Here is a 16,534-nt window from a genome sequence, read left to right on the forward strand (position 1 = left end):
CTAAAAATTCTTAAAGTTTTAAGAAATATACAGTTGGTTCTCTATATTCCTTGGATCCACAGACTGAACCAGTTATGGATTGAAAGTATTTAGGTTAGGGAGTTAGCATCTGCACCCAAATTGTGCACTTTTTTTCTGCCATTATTTCCTAAAAAATTTGGCCTGTCAGCTGTCTGTGTAGCATTTGTGTTGTATTTGGTGATGTAGATTGAAAGTATGTGGGAGGGATTATGGGTTATATGCAAATACTACCTGGTTTTACATAAGAGATTTGAACATTCACCCATCAAAGTACCCATGAGGTATAAAGGTCCAGAAACCAATCCCTACAGGATGTTGAGAGACAATTGTACTTTTTTTAAGCATAGCCTGGCTGTCTGGATCTTCGTAGAACTACATAGAGGTCTCACACTCAGAGATCTTCCTACCGCTGCCCGCTGCCCACAGTGCTGGGATTAAAGGCATGCACAACCACATCCAACCTGACAATTACACTTTTTAATTTATGTTAATGCTATTGATATACTCTGCCAATATTTATCCCATTGTAGTTTTCTTAAAATTTAGAAAAAACAAAAAATTGATTCCCAACTAAGTCAACTTGACAACACGGTAAAATAATCTGGAGTTTTGCTAGTTTGGAGACTAATGGATCTTTTAGTAATTAAAATTGCCAGTGTTTTTCTGCCTGGCTTTATTTAGTAATTGACATTAGTTTATCAAGTCCATTGAGATAAATTTGTAATTTGTGGGGAGGGGCATGTTTGTTTTGTTTTGGGTTTTTTGGGGGGACAGGATTTTTCTGTATAGCCCTGGCTGGCCTAGAATGCTTTGTAGACCAGCCTGGCCTCCAACTCAGAGATCCTGAGACCTGCCTCTCCCTCTGCCTCCAGACTGCTAGGATTAAAGGCGTGTGCCACCACATCCAGAGGGAGTTCCAGGACAGTCGGGGCTACACAGAGAAACCCTGTTTCAAAAAAACAAAACAAACAAACAGAAAACCAACTAGTAAAGTTAATCATGTAATATAATACAATGGATGAAGAAAAATAAAACATAACGGATATAAAATTACCTTTAGAAGGAAAAGCTTGTGAATATAGGCCTTGCTCTTAAAATGCTAACATTAGTTAAAAAAAAAAAAAAAAAACAACTTGGAAATAAACCATGTGGCTATCTGAGAGAACATTCTAAGCAGACAGATAAATGACTATAAACACCCTGAGTTTACCCAGTGTAGCTGATTCTATACATAGGAGATATATGTCAGAGTAGTTAGGGATCAGATCCAAAAGTAGGTCAGTCCCGTAACAGTGCTGCCACTGTTGCAGCAGTGGTATTGTGTATCTTGCCATACAGGTATTATGTATGCTGGGTCCAGCACTTGGATGAAATCACTCATCTCCCTGCCCCCTCCCTCTGGCTTTTGCAGCACTGTGAAAGCTGACCAACAGTCACCTTATTCTTTGAAACAGAGTCTCTTTGCTTAGAGCTCACAAATCTGAGTAAGGCTGGCTCCAGTGAACAAGAACCTGTACATGGTTCTTTTTCCTTCTGTTTGTTTGTTTGTTTTTGTTTTTTTAGATTTGGCATGGTGTGGTGTGCATGCATGCACACACACACACACACACACACACACACACACGTTTGTTTTGCCTGCTTGTATTTGTGTGTGAGGTTGTTGGATCCCCTGGAGCTGAAGTTCCAGACAGTTGTGGATGCTGGGAAATGAACCTGGGTCCTCTGGACGGTCAGCCAGTGCTCTTAACCATTGAACCATTTCTCCAGTCCCTGTAGTTAATATTTGTTTGTTTCTGTTTTTTGAGACAGGGTTTGTGTATGTAGCCTTGGCTGTCCTGGACTCACTTTGTAGACCAGGCTAGACTCAAACTCACAGAGATCCACCTGCCTCTGTCTCCCCAAGTGCTGGAATTAGAGGTGTGCTCTACCGTGCCCAGCTGTGGTTAATTAAAAAAACACAAAAACCAAAAAAAAAAACCCTGCATCCCTGAATTTTCTTGCACCACCTGTACGCTCACCGCTCCACATCAGTCTGACTTTCTACCTAAGTGCAATCAAGTAAGCTAACGCAGGCATCCACAGTCCACAAACTTGGATTTAAACTGACTACAAGTAACCTTAAAGGGCTGAGTGTGACCACAAAGAAGTGGTGGTGCACACCTGAAATCCCAGCAGCAGGGATGTGGGGGCAAAAAGCCAGAATTTGAGGCTAGCCTGGGCCGTAGTGGTATGTGGTCCCAAAAAATAGAAAAGTGTGGCATTTTCTAAGGTTAAAGAGCCTCTTGTACAAAATATGAGTAACTAATGCAGTGACGAAGTAATTTTCATCTGTGTACACAGAGGATGGAGAGGCACGAGAAAGGGATGAAATCCGTCATGACAGGCGAAAAGAGAGACAGCATGACCGGAACCTTTCCAGGGCAGCTCCCGATAAGAGGTGGGTCAATCCCTGCATAAATATGAGTTAGGAAGAAGGGCATTTCTTTAGCTTGGTCATAAATTAGTAATTAACTTTGTCATGCTCAACCACTTTGTCTTAACAGAGTTGACTCTTCCTAGAAGGTAATTTGTTTGTCCTTCACCTTGTAGGATTAGTTGAGAATGGCAGGGAATCCAGATCATGTCTGTGCAAAAGAAGGAAAAAATAAAATTGTTGGGGTGTGTGCTTTTACTACTGCAGGTGGTGGGTAAACTTGTAGCATGCCTGTGTGTAGATGAAAGCCAGCACCATAGCCTTACTGACATCCTTTCTATGCCATGCACTGTGCCTCCTAGTGCAGTGGGAAGGAGAGTACGTTCTGAAGGAAGTTTCTGGGTGCCCATGAGTACTTTATTTAAAATTCAGAACAGAGCTGTGTATAATGGGAATGAAGTGGTGTAAAACAAACTAACATGTTTAGGGACATAAAATAGGAATCAGAGAAGTTTGTGATTGACCAGTAGCTGAGGACTGTAGTTACTTCAAAGTTCAGAAAATGCTGTGCTGCAAAGGTGGAATTCAAGGTTCAGGCTAAATGCAAATGTGAAACACTTTCTTCCCATATGAGCAACTTTCCATGCTGTGGTCATCCTAGGAAGTTGATCCAACCCAAAGTTTCACCTCATATCTTAAACTATCTCTGCCGGGGCGGTTCCTTATTTAATTGGTGTATTTTTCCTCTCTGGATAAGTTAGAGAAGCAGAAACAACCCATGGAGAAGAGAGGAATGAATGAAATATCACTGTCGTCAGTGAGTTAGGGATTTGCTATGTTATAAAGTGACAGTGGCTCTGTACAGAAATTGGGCTCTTAAAACCAGTAAAGTGACTGTGAGAAATGACAGAAAAGCTGTGAACTTGTAATTAGATGAAAATGAAATTGTCTACAGAAATATTTTAAGACATAAGTATCTTGTAAAGTAGTGACAGTTGCTATAGTTTCATTGAGATGTTGATTGCATTTATACTAAAACAGCAGAGAAATTAATGTAATGTCAGAAGTCATAAAGTTATCTGGTCATTGTCATGTTTTCCTCAGAATCATGGTAAGATAAAAAATTGCTCTATGTAGTTAGGTCAAAGCTGAGTATAGCCTGCTTAAAAAGATTGATGGTGTGTGGAGCATCCATTTGCATCCAAGAACTAGTCTTTTGTGTGTTCTTTTGACATGCCCTAATTTATATGCCTACCTTCTCTAATATGCATCTGAAGTACTCTAAGGCTGCTGATATGATTGTACATTATCGGGGAAAAAAAAAATATATATATATATATTCATCTTGTCTGTGAAATGTGTTCAGTTAATGTTTGTGTATTCCAAATAGGTCAAAACTACAGAGAAATGAGAATCGAGATATCAGTGAAGTCATTGCTCTTGGTGTGCCCAATCCTCGAACTTCCAATGAAGTTCAGTATGACCAAAGGCTCTTCAACCAATCCAAGGTATGAGGAACTTAGAAAACAGCTTTATCCTGTGTGTTGGTAAGGCTATCTTTCCTCAGAGTAAAGTCCATATTTTGGATCTGGATTAGCCAAAGATATGCCAGAGCAATGACAGAAGAAATGTGAAGTTGTATGTTTTTACTTATTCAAAATTTGAGAGGCTGGACAGGAAGGCCAGCCTGAACCTGGAACACTTCTGATTATGATTTCTTAAAATTCTCTGCTCTGAAGCACTAGTAGACAGTGAGCGAAATCAGGTGATGAAACTTTTTTCCTTTTGTTTCTAAAATAGCCACTGTTTCCTTAAAATAGTGGTTGTCAACCTTCCCATGCTGCGACTCTTATTTTATGGTGACCCCAACCATAAAATTATCTCATTGCTTCTTCGTAGCTGTAGTTTTGCTACTGTTATGAATCATAATGAAAATATCTGGTATGCAACCCCAAAGGTTATTGTTAAAATTTTAAGTTTTCCTTTTCTTTCTTTGAAATTGTTGTAAAATGAAGCTTTAGAACTGGGAATATAGCTCACTTGGTAGAGTGCTTGCCTAGCATGCCTGACACACTAGACTTGAGATCCCCAGATGACATAAATCAGATGTGATGGTGGAAATCTATAATGCTAGTTTTTGGAAGCTAGAGGCAGGAAATTCAGGAGTTAGCCTGAGGTGCATGGGACCCTATCTCAAAAAATCAAAAGTATTAAATATAAATGAAGCTATGTGACTGGATTATTAAGTACTAGATTGATTGTGAGGAAACAACAATTTTAGTATTGGTTGTAATTAATTAGCCTAGAACAATTTAATCACCTATTGTTGATTACTAACTTCCCAAAAGTCAGTGAGATCAAAGATACCAGTGCCCCTGCCCTTAAAGAAAGAATCCTCCTGTTGAATATGCACACATGCTAAGGGAAAGAGAAGAGGTGACAGTAGACTGTTAGCTCCTCCTGGGGATAAAATTGTGACTTGATGGTTTTAGAAGATTTGGAGATAGCATGAGTTAAGTTCTTTCAAACAATAAATTTTTTGATACTTTTTATATTCCAGGCATTGTTCCAAGTCTGTTCCTCTCAATTCTTAATTGGAGTTTGGGGGCACAACATATGAAGCCAGGCTATTGGTGGGGGGTCATATTTCACTGTTTTTTTTCATTTTCATTTGTATGTTTGCTTGTATAGGCACTTGGGCCTACATGCATATGCTAAGTTTGGAGGTTGATGTTGGGAATTGTCCACCCACCTTATTAACGGGGCAGGTCTTAAGACGATCCCAGAACTCACTGATGTTATTAATCTTGCTAGACTGCTTGCTCTAAGATCTGCTGTCTGCATTTCAAGAGTATGAAATTGCAGGCAAGCTTCCATGCCCACCTGTCATTTACATGGGTCCGCATGCTTACATGGAAAGTGCTTTAACACATCTCCCCGGCCCCCATTATGTTTCATACATAATTGAAGACAGGGTTAGGTAATAAGTGGAACTGAGAGTCAGCCTTAAATGCTTTGGTTCCAAAGCTTTTTCCTTAACTGCTGTGCAATGGCAACTAAGCCTAAGCAAGAGGCAGGATGAAAGTTCACATAAGTAAATATTTTCAAGATGATCATCCCTTAAAACCTTAAGCTTAAACATTTGAAAAGTTGAATGAGTTTTTTTGTTGTTTTCTTTGAGACAGGGTTTCTCTGTATGGTCTTTGTGAATGAAATTTTTAAAGATTTTATTGAGACCCTTATTGTCTTGTACTGTAATTAATAGTGACATTCTCAGGCAGTTGAGGTAACATTTCTTGGCATCATTGTCAAGTATCTATAGTAGAATCCTTTAGTTTTGATGACATGTAGTCAATTTTTAAAATTTGAGAATTTTATTAGATGCCCTCCTTCCAGATACATCCAACGTTCTCTACATACCCAACTTTGTGTCTATTGTTTTGCTTTCTTTTTGTTTTTTTCTGTGTAGCCCTTGGCTGTCCTGCAATTCACTTTGTAAACCACACTGGTCTTGTACTCACAGAGATCCACTTGCCTTTGCCTCCTGAGTGCTAGGACTAAAGGTGTGTGCCACCACACCAGGCACTGTGTCCTTTATTTTTTGGTTAATCAAAAGTTTTGTTGTTGTTTGAAACAAGGTCTATTATTTAGCTCTGGCTGTCCTGGAACGTGATATTTAGACCAGGCTGACCTCAGACTTACAAAGATCCACCTGCTTGCCTCACTAGCTCTGGGATTAAAGGCATATACCACCACATTCGGCTTAATCAAACTTTTTAATCATCTATATTTAATCTTAAGTGTCTAGGTAAGAACCCAAATGTATATGAATAAATTATGTATCTTTTAAATGTTGCAGTTGAGGTTGTTTTTTTTTTTTTTTTTAATTGGCTGTAAACATGGAAGTGTTAATTCCTTGTAAGTATTCAGATTCAGCTTTGGATAAGTATTCATTTTTATTTGTTGTCATTCATTTCTCCACAGGGTATGGACAGTGGATTTGCAGGTGGAGAAGATGAAATTTACAATGTCTATGATCAGGCCTGGAGAGGTGGTAAAGATATGGCTCAGAGTATCTACAGGCCCAGTAAAAATCTAGACAAGGATATGTATGGTGATGACCTCGAAACCAGGATAAAGACCAACAGGTACCACAACACATTTGATTGTGCTCCTGACCCAGCACAACAAAAGTGGTTCATGACCTCTTCTCTCTTTTTTCCCCTAGGTTTGTTCCTGATAAGGAGTTTTCTGGTTCAGACCGTAGACAGAGAGGCCGAGAAGGACCAGTTCAGTTTGAGGAAGATCCTTTTGGTTTGGACAAGTTTTTGGAAGAAGCAAAACAGCATGGTGGTTCTAAAAGACCTTCTGATAGCAGTCGCCCCAAGGAACATGAACATGAAGGCAAGAAACGGAGGAAGGAATAGATAGGCATCTCTTCAAAGCAAATGAACTCTTACTCACAGCCCTAATGATGCAAGTCACTGGGAAACCCTTTGTAAATGATCAGGATAAAAACCAAATCTGGGTGATAGATCCCAGCACTACTTTTTATTCCGGGAGACTGGGGGGGTTGAATATTATACTTTGGATTAGTTTTTTTAAAGAATGGGTTATGTTTGTGCTTCTCCCATCTTGCAGCACTTAAATACTGCCCCACACAGAATTAAGACCACTTCCTTGTGTGTGACACTTACTGATCCAGGGGTAATATTTTGTGTAAGAACTTTATGAATAAAATTACCCCAAACAGTGAGTAGGATAATGTCCACATACTGAAACTATGCTACCAAATACGTCTGCCCTGTTGTGCTGTCTTACCTTGCAGTGGGGAAACTAAGGTCTTGCTTAGTGCTTTTGTTTCAAATAAAACCATTTAGAAAAAGTCTGTTATGTTTATTTAATGGGAAGTACATGAATCATATCATAAATCTTCCTCTTCATCAGAAACCTTTGTTTTCTGAGCTTGAACATGGATCTGTGGAGGGGAAAAACACTGTAAGAAAAGGTTTTTTTGGAAGAAATATTAAAAGTAGAATTTATCTACTTGTTTGATTAGAGGTTCATACTAGTGTTTTTCAAGACAGGGTTTCTCTGTGTAGCCTTGCCTGTCCTAGAATTGCTTTGTAGACCAGGCTGGCCTTGAACTCACAGAAATCCACCTGCCCCTGTTTCCCCAAATGCTGGGCTTACAGGCATATGCACCAAGCCTGACCAACTAAAACTTCTTAGTGAGAAAGCCAAGATTTCAGCCTGTTCGCCTATATATACTGCTGTGTCTGCTGTTCTGTGTTACATAGACCCTGCTAAACCAAAGGGTCTTTCACGTGCAGCTCAGCAGAACATGTGCTTGTCATGTGTGGCACTCTAGATTCAATCATAGCACCAAAAATTAAAAAGGGTCTTCTCTTTTTAATTTAATTTTAAAGGGTCTTATAGGTTACCACCTACTGTTTAGAAAGCAACATGTAACATACAACAGACAGAAATACTTGCCTTTACCCCATCAATAATATGATTTTCGTGTTGTAGTGCATTCTGAAGTTCTTCCTGTGAAGAAAAGTGAACCCAACCGAAGCCTTTGTGAAAGCCAGTCTCTTTGTCCTAAAAAATGAAAATTCAATAGAAAAGGATTAACCATAACATCAGTGATTCATCCATAAGTGAAACAGGGTTTCTCTGTGTAGCCTTGGCTGTGCTGAACTCACTTTGTAGACCAGGCTGGCCTCGAACTCACAGAATCGCCTGCCTCTGCCTCCCCAAGTACTGGGATTACAGGCCTGCACTACCCGGCTTCATTTGCCAAAATCAGATCACAGACAATATGTATCAGTAACCTGGTTACCCAAAACTAAATCCTAGTGTTACTCTGCTTTTCTACTGGCAACAGAGAAAATACCAACAGCTTTCTGCAAGTGCATTTGATATAGTCAAAAGTCCAAGAAGCAAACCACTAATGATGTTAGTCAAAGGAAATACTCTAACTGAAATATTCTTTTTTTTAATTGTTTCTAATGTACTACTTACTAAAAAAGCTCCCAAACCTAGGTGTATCTTGTCACTTCTTAAACAAATGAACCTCATCACCACTACCACTGTCATCACATGCTTTGTTTTGATGTTGCATTTGAATGCCATATGTATATGGGTAATTGTGGAGCCCAGAAGAGGCCATTAGATATCATGGAACTGGAGTTAGAGTGGCTGTGAGCCATCCCATGTGGGTGCTAGGACTCAAACTCAGATCCTTTGGAAGAGCAACAAGTGTTCTTCACCACAGCGCTCTTCGGCAAATGCATCCCTCCAGCACCTTCACTGAAGAACAAGAATAAAAGTAAAGCCTTCACTAACAACTTTGGGTTAAACCATTTTGCTACTTGTGGAAAACGAAGAGCACTTATGACCTAAGTATCTGGCACAGAAGAGATTATAGTGTGCCTTGAGGGACTCTCACTCCTCCAACCCTCTGACAAAAGACACTATGAAGATGTGTATTTGGCCCCTATTAGTTACAAAATACACTGTTCCAAAAAACAAATTGTTGGATATTACTCTAATACTTCAAAGGTAGCTTTATTAATGTTGAATGCAGGAAAAGCTTCTGGTGACCCCAACAATAATCCAGTCCAATGCTCATATGGCCATTCTCAAAATTCAAGGCATTAAAAATGTGTTAAAATGGAAATGACAGTTGAGTATAATAGCACCACACATCTGTAACCCCAGCATTTGGGAAAGCAGCCAAGGTTAGCACTGATTAAGATCATCCCCTGCTAAACAAGTGGGAAGCAGCCCAGGCTACATGGCATCCTGTCTGAGCTAGCAGATTGCTCTTTACTAGCTGGATCTCATCGTACCAGGCAGTACTATGCAGGCTGCTATGGGATAAAGGCGTTGATGGTCTAACCCAGACGTGAACTCTGAACTATAATACCAATAGATACAGGGAAGGAGTTGGAAGCAGGAAGGGGGAAATTATGCTTGTATTTTTGGTGTTGTTTTTTTTTTTCTTTCAGGACAAGGTTTCTCTGTTGTAGCCCAGGCTGTTCTGGAACTCATCCTGTAAACCAGATTGGCCTCAAACTCAACTCCACCTGTCTCTGCCTCCCAAGTGATAGAATTAAAAGCATGCACCATCACCACCATTGTCTAAAACAATTTTTAATTAAAATGAATAAATACTTGTGATAAATTGTACTTTGATACAGGACCACCCACAAGTTTATCAATAGATTTTGGGAGTGTTTCACTCCATTAATAAAAGATAAAAGAAACCAAGAATGAAAGATAATATTTTTTTTTCCTTCTGGCAGTCTGACTAAGGCTAAAACTGGAGCCGCATACATACTAGGCAAATGCTGTACCACAGAGATAATGTTCCCACCCCACCGCCCAGTAGTTCTATGTTACTGTTTTAATACTCACAAAAGGTACAGTACACTTTTTTATATGGCCAAACTGAGCAAAATGTTCTCTCAGCTCACCTGTAAAAAGGGAGAAAGCATATTAAAATTAAGTCCGTGTATCTTACGTTCTCTAGATTGTAGATAACAATCAGAAAGATTCCAGAGTTCCTGAACTTCTAACAAACAAGAACTATTTTGAATTTCCTGAGTCCAAAGATTCCAAAAGCAGCAACAGGACTGACTGTTGTAAAGCACCAAGTGTAGAGGTGGGAAGGAAACAGACATAAAAACTGCTGAACTGGCTGTAGCTGCCATCCTCAACAGATACTTCACCACACCAGGAACTGCCCACTGTGTGTGTGTTAATACAATCCCTCTAAGCAGTAGGCATAGATCTTTACAGCCCAGTGTGCTGCCAGATACATAAGAGGTTTCCAAACAAAATCTCGGCGTAGTGGTCTTCCATCAGTCCTACCTATGCTTCCTGCCTTATTTCCTATTGCAGGCCTAGATACTGTCAAGTGCAGCAGAGTCAATTCTCTGTCCTATCCCATGGATTCCCATTTTCGTGTATGTGAGTTCTCTTCCATATGCCAGTATTCTCATATCCTCTGACCTAAATTATAAGGGTTTTTTTTTCCAAGCTGAGTGAGTATTATTTTATTGAATTCATACTATAACACTCTTCCTGTGTGATCTTAAAATGTTTACAGTACATGATCTTAAAACATAAAGCTACATGGCTTCTTTCTCTTCTGCAGTGGTTCTATTTTGCAGGTTTACATTTTAATATTACTTGCTATTGTTCCTGTAGTTTGAATGATAATGGCCTTATGGGCTCATATACTGGAATACTTGGTCCACAGAGGCTGGAACTGTTTGGGACGGATTAGGAAGTTTGGCCTTGCAGAAGGAGATATGTCACTGGGGGGTTATAAACTTATTTGCCTGCTTCCATGTTGTCTCAGAGACTTACTGCTTCTGTCTACAAACTTAGGCCTAGTCCTGGAAGCTGTGAGCCTCCATACAATCTAATCTAGGCCTAGAATGTTTTCAGCCTCTGAGATTTACTGCTGAACAAACTCACCCTTTCTAGCTCTTTCTGAACTCTGGATGGCTACTTCAACTCAGTTGTTCTGGATCAAACTCCTCTCCAAGATGACTCCTCTCAGTTTCTCACTGAATTGCTCTGCTTGGCCTCAAACTAACTCTAGCAATCTGTTCTAATCTTCTGGCTCCTTCTCATTCTTTGGTTCATTCTGTCTTTACCCGTGTTTGGCTTATTCTCTTCTCAACCTCTCTCTGTAAAACACTCCTGGTGAAAACTGACTCTGAATTCCACTAACTGAACTGCCATGAATTCAACTCCACTGCACTGCCTCAACTGAACTGTCTGACAGTACTGACTAGAACTCTGCATGGCTGTCTCGTGAGTGCTGGACCTAAGCTTTTCTTTACCTGAAACTTGCTCTATACTGGGCTGGCCTTGAACACAGAGATCTGCTTGCCTCTATCTCCTGGGATTAAAGGTGTGTCTGTATTCCAGCCAGATCACACAAACCTAGAAGGTCTCCGGATATGATCTCTTACCAGATTAGCCATGTTCTGAATTAAAATTTTCTATAGGGGGTTTGCATCGAAGTTTCAAAAGTCCACACAATTCCCAATTGTTCTCTCTGCCTCATGGTTGTTGTCGCAAGATACGAGAACTCAGATACTATTCCAAGGTTATGCCTACCTGCCTGCATCCATGCTCTCCACTATGATGGTCATGGACTCACTTTCTAAAACTGTAAGCCCCCAATAAATTGCTCCTTTACCATGCTTTAGTCATGGTATGTAATCACAGCAATAGAAAGTATGACAGTTCCAAGATAATCTAAGCATCACTGGCCCAACTGTGTACTTCTTGCTTAGAAGTCTCCACCCTACCACTACACTACAAGCTGAACCAGGAAAACCATGCTTACAGTGTGTTGCACGGTAACATTTCAATCGCAGCTCAATGAAGAATGAGTCAACATCACATAATCCTTCAATAACTAGAGGCTACATTTCTGAAAGGTCCTAATGATTGGCAAGGTCAGAGACTCATAGAACATAACTGGAAATTAGGCAAAACAGTACCAAACATCATGTTAAAATGAGTAAAAGTTCTATAAAACACTTCCAATGTTATAATTTCGATCTTTAATACACCTCACTGGCTCCTATGCTAAAGGCTTCGTTAGAGGTAGGAACCTTTTAGGAAATAGGACCTAGTGGAACTATGTTATAGCAATGGGAGGGTCACTTGAAGGAACACTGGAGCCCCTCTTACTAATTCTCTCTTGAAGTAAACAGCCTTCTTACACCTTCTGCCCCAAATATGATACACTATGCCAAGACAAACCCAAACAAGGCTGGATAAAACTGGACTTGAAAACATACAAAAAATATTTCTTCTTTTAAACTGTTTGTGACCGATGTTCTGTCACGGCAACAGAAACCACTTCTAGAAGGTAAGCCTCTTATCAAATCACTTCAGGAGAGTGTGCTGTACACACGAAAAGCAGTGCATAGACACGATTTAAGTATTTGCTAGGTTAAAAAGATGAACTAGGAAAAAAAACTATTGCAATGTCATAGAGTTTTAAAGGTTTCGCATCATCCATTGTAGTGTGGAAATCTGAATCTACTAGCTGCTGGTGAAAATCCTCAGGCTCTCTACAGAGTTTAACAGAATGTAAGGGAGAGAACTATGGTGGAGTTGACATTTGCCAGGGTGAGGCTCAGACCCTATTTCCACTCATACTACTACATCTGAACCACAAAAACTAAGAAATCACTATATTCTAGAGTTTTAAGGGGACTGATACATACATGAATAACTAACTCCCCCCTCCCACCCCCAAAAATGAGCTTGGATTTTAAGTTTAGGTGAGCAAATTTTAAAAATTTGCTTAATTTAGCTGGGCATGGTGTCTCACTTACAAACCAGGCACTCAGTGAGCTATAGTATGAGATCCTGACTCGAAATAAAAAGTAAAACCTGGAGCGATGGTTCAGCCTTTAACAGTACATACTGCTCTTACAGAGGACCCAAGTTCAGATCTACAGACCCCCATGTCAGGAGGGCTCACAACTGCCTGTAATTCCAGTTCTTGTGGATCCAACACCCTCTTCTGTACTGCCTGGGGCACCTTCATTCACCTGCACATATCCACAGACATACACATAGAAATAAAAATCTTAAGCCTAAACTGCAGCTAATAAGAATCAAAGTTGGTGAGTGATTTTAGAAATAACCAACCCTTTATCACCAGACTATTCTTCTTCCCCGTATGTCAATTTTAACAGCCATACAAATAACTATCACTTTTTGAGTACTTAACGCTCTAGCATAAATCTACCAAGTTTACATGTAAACTCATTTATTCCTCTCCCCATTTCTAGAGGGAGGTATTACTGATTCTACTTTTTAGAAAATTAAACGGGTTCTCTTATGAGAATCTTTCCCATATTAACTTCAGTTATTTGGATTACTCGATTATTAAAATGACTAGTTTGAAATTCTAACCTACGCAGTCTGACCTCAAAGTCCATTTCTCAACCAAAACCTACAACCTCTGCACAAATGTTGGCCAGACACCTCACAGGCAGCTCAAACTCATATACTGAAATTTTACTCTTCATCTTCTGTCAATTTCCTCCTCCTAAATTCTAAAAGCGAAGGTCATCTATGCCAGGAATCTGGAATATACACCTTTCTCCTCAAACCATCACGAATGCTGTGGATTTTATCTTGAAAACCGACGTGATTCCGACCCCCTCCCCTTTACCAGTTCCCTTGTCCAAGTTTTCATTTTTGACCTAAATTAAAATCTTTTGTCTCTTCTCCACCCGTACATTCTTGCCACTTTAAGGCCAAGCACCCCAGAAGTCAAAATAGCTCCTTCTGTTGTAAATGTCCAAGAAAGCAAATAATAAATCTTTCCACCAAATCATTACAAATCGCTGGGTACCGTCGAGTCGCACCCTAAAGGCTGGGACAGGGGTTGGACGGTGGGGTGGAAATCATCTACCTAAACAGTTAACGGGAAGCAAAATTTTCTGCGCGGTGGCTTACTCAAGAGCAAACCACCGGTGCTCGGTGCAAAAGGAGAAGCACGACCCTGCGCAAGGATGACGCGCAAATTCATAACGCTTTCATTAAAAGGAAAAAAAAAAAAAAAAAAAAAAAAGCAAACCACCTGACCTAACCCATCGACCATGCTGCTTTAAGTTCTCTACAGAGAACTTTTGTTTTGCGCGTTACGTAAACAAAGAAATTGGGCCCTTCCTCATCTCCATCACTCACTCGACGCCGCAGTCCAAGGAATTTTTCTGATAAAAGCAATAGGCCGACCAGCACTGGAACGCAGGGCCATCATGGCCCGGACGGTGGAAACTGCCATGTTGAAAGTGAATGACTCAAGAACTGGGGTCGTGACCCGGAAGAACCTGCGGGATCCGGACCTTGGCGTTCTGTTTCCGGGTCAGACTGCTCGCAGCTTCGAGATGGGTAAGATGGCGGCGGCGGTGGCTTCATTGGCCACGCTGGCGGCAGAGCCCGGAGAGGACGCCTTCCGGAGACTTTTCCGCTTCTACCGGCAGAGCCGGCGGGGGACGGCGGACCTGGGAGGCGTCATCGACTTCTCAGAGGCTCACGTGGCCCGAGTCCCGAAGCCCGGCGTGCCCAAGGTACGAGGGGAGTAGTAGTGTGTGCTGCTCCGCACGCCTACCGTCCTCGTAGGTCTCCTGCCTCCGGGCCGGTTATGGAGGGAGCCCCGGCTAGGCCTGTGCGACGAGCTGTGCTGCCCCCAGAGCGCTGGGCCGCAGCTTTCTTCCGGCCGCCATTTTCCCCCCGAGCTCCGCGCCCTGGCTCCCCCCTACCCACCCGCTAAAAAAGCCTGGGAATTGCTCGTACTTATTTAGTTGTTCCCTACGTTATTGTGTGTAACGTTTTCGTGGACGTTAGGGTGACGCCACAGCTTCAAATAAAACCAGGCATCGAATAAGGCTCGGCCCTGCCCTCTGAGACGTAGGAAAAAGGTCTTTGAAGAATTTTGGACTGCTCTACCCAAGGTGAAAATAAAGGTCAAATTAGCATTTCTCTAAAAGAATCTAGTACCCTGGAGAGATGGGTCTGCACTTACTGGTGTTCCAGAAGACCTGGGTTTTGTTCCCAGTATCCACGTGGCAGCTCACAGCTGTCTGTACTCCAGTTCCAGAGGTTCAGGCACCCTCTCCTGACCTCCATAGGCAAAACACTCATGCATAGAAAATAAGTTTTTAAATAAATAAATTTTTTTAAAAAAGAAAATCTAAACGACGTCCATAACCCTAATTTTGCTTCTCCCTAAGAAAGAGAACAAGGCGGGGGGGAGGGGGTTGTGGTGTGTATGTATACTATCCTTACTCACATTTTTAAATATTTGTGGGTTTTCAAGACAGGGTTTCTGAGTAGGCCTGCCTCTTCTGGAGCTCGCGCTGAGACCGGGCTAACCTCGAACTCACAGATCCCCTTTCCTCTGCCTCCCTAGTGCTGGGATAAAAGCGATTGCCATCGCTGCCTGACCTTGGTCACACGTTTTAAAGCTTTGCCTTGTTGAGACAGTCTCATTCTGTGGTTGAGGCTGGCAGCTCACTGAACCACCATGCCAGGGTTTCTTTGAAGTAAATTTTAATGGGGAGACTATGTAAACCCTTATTTGGCCTTAGTATTGTGCAGGAATGTTCACAACAGAAAATCTTAAAAAGCACAAAGTAAATTTGAAGTCTAGAAACTTTTAGCAGAAATGGTTTTAGAGTCATCTGAATTACACGTGGAAAATGTGTGCCCGGAGACTAACATTTGACTCTGAAGAGAGGTTGGGACACTCTTGATTCATCTCTGTTTTGCCATAATGCATGAGTGCGCGCCTCCTGAAAGTGTATGCTTTGTTGCACAGTGCTCAAAAATAAAGTACATGTTGCATAAATGAAAGCTTGGGTTTTCAGTTTTCCAAACTCAGAGCAGATTAAAAGTGGCATTTTAGAGAAGCTGTTGTCACAAAACATCAGATGAGAGCAGTGGAGAAAAAGATGGCTGCCAGTCTGGCAAGGGAGAAATCAGAAAGGAAAAGGAATGACAAAGTATTTTCTTAACTAAATAACTGGAAACTTAAAGTGATCAAGACTCTCAAAGTCTCAGACAGCCCTTTTATTATACAGACTGGTGGACTTGGCATGTAACTCTAGTCAAGAGCTTGCCTAGCCTATTCGAGGCACTGGATTTGATTGCCCAGCAACAAAGAGAATTTTGTTGTTGCTGTTTGAAGCCTGCTTATACACCAGTCGTTTGTTGTTATTTTGTCAGGAAATCTCCATACTTGGAGGTTATTAAAACAAAAAGCTCATTTCTTAGGCCAGGTATGTGGCACACACCTTTAATTCCAGAACTTAAAACAAAGGCAGGCAGATCTCTGAGTTCCAGGACAGCCAAGACTAGGAAATGAGGTCTACCTCCAAAAACCAACAACAATTTTTCTTAAAGGTCATTAATCTTTGGGGGGGAAAAACACACAAAAAACATTGGAAGCCAGGCTGCTGGGGTCCACGCCTTTAACCCTAGGAGTCAGAGGTGGGCCGATCTCTGAGTTCTGAGGCCAGAGAAACCCTGTCTCAAAACAAA

General features: G+C 41.1%; 3 protein-coding genes across 4 annotated transcripts in view; 2 read left to right on the plus strand and 1 right to left on the minus strand.

Annotated features, from left to right (window-relative positions):
• Nucleotides 1–7,322, plus strand: part of Snw1 (SNW domain containing 1) — a 26,700-nt gene extending 19,378 nt beyond the window's left edge. The window contains exons 11-14 of one of the 2 annotated variants that reach the window (XM_055592793.1): nt 2,362–2,458; nt 3,825–3,942; nt 6,419–6,582; nt 6,663–7,322. In XM_055592793.1, coding sequence (XP_055448768.1) covers nt 2,362–2,458; nt 3,825–3,942; nt 6,419–6,582; nt 6,663–6,861 — 578 coding nt within the window. In that variant the 3' untranslated portion in view covers nt 6,862–7,322. Of the gene's footprint in view, nt 1–2,361; nt 2,459–3,824; nt 3,943–6,418 lie in introns of both variants that reach the window. The other variant, XM_055592792.1, reaches the window with a different exon arrangement.
• Slirp (SRA stem-loop interacting RNA binding protein) lies at nt 7,316–14,276 on the minus strand. The gene is made up of 4 exons (XM_055592795.1): nt 14,180–14,276; nt 9,860–9,918; nt 7,931–8,038; nt 7,316–7,412 (listed from the first exon to the last, which is right to left on the minus strand). Exons 1-4 carry the CDS (start codon nt 14,274–14,276, stop codon nt 7,359–7,361), a joined length of 318 nt encoding a protein of 105 aa, XP_055448770.1. The 3' UTR covers nt 7,316–7,358.
• The window catches only part of Alkbh1 (alkB homolog 1, histone H2A dioxygenase), a 19,154-nt gene continuing 16,870 nt past the window's right edge, over nt 14,251–16,534 (plus strand). Inside the window, exon 1 of the mRNA XM_055592794.1 lies at nt 14,251–14,562. Within this exon, the coding sequence (XP_055448769.1) occupies nt 14,251–14,562 (312 nt within the window). The remainder of the gene's footprint in view (nt 14,563–16,534) is intronic.

Source organism: Psammomys obesus, unplaced genomic scaffold (genome assembly GCF_907164565.1).
Source record: "Psammomys obesus unplaced genomic scaffold, mPsaObe1.curated_primary_1811, whole genome shotgun sequence".
In the NCBI taxonomy this organism is placed as follows: domain Eukaryota; kingdom Metazoa; phylum Chordata; class Mammalia; order Rodentia; family Muridae; genus Psammomys; species Psammomys obesus.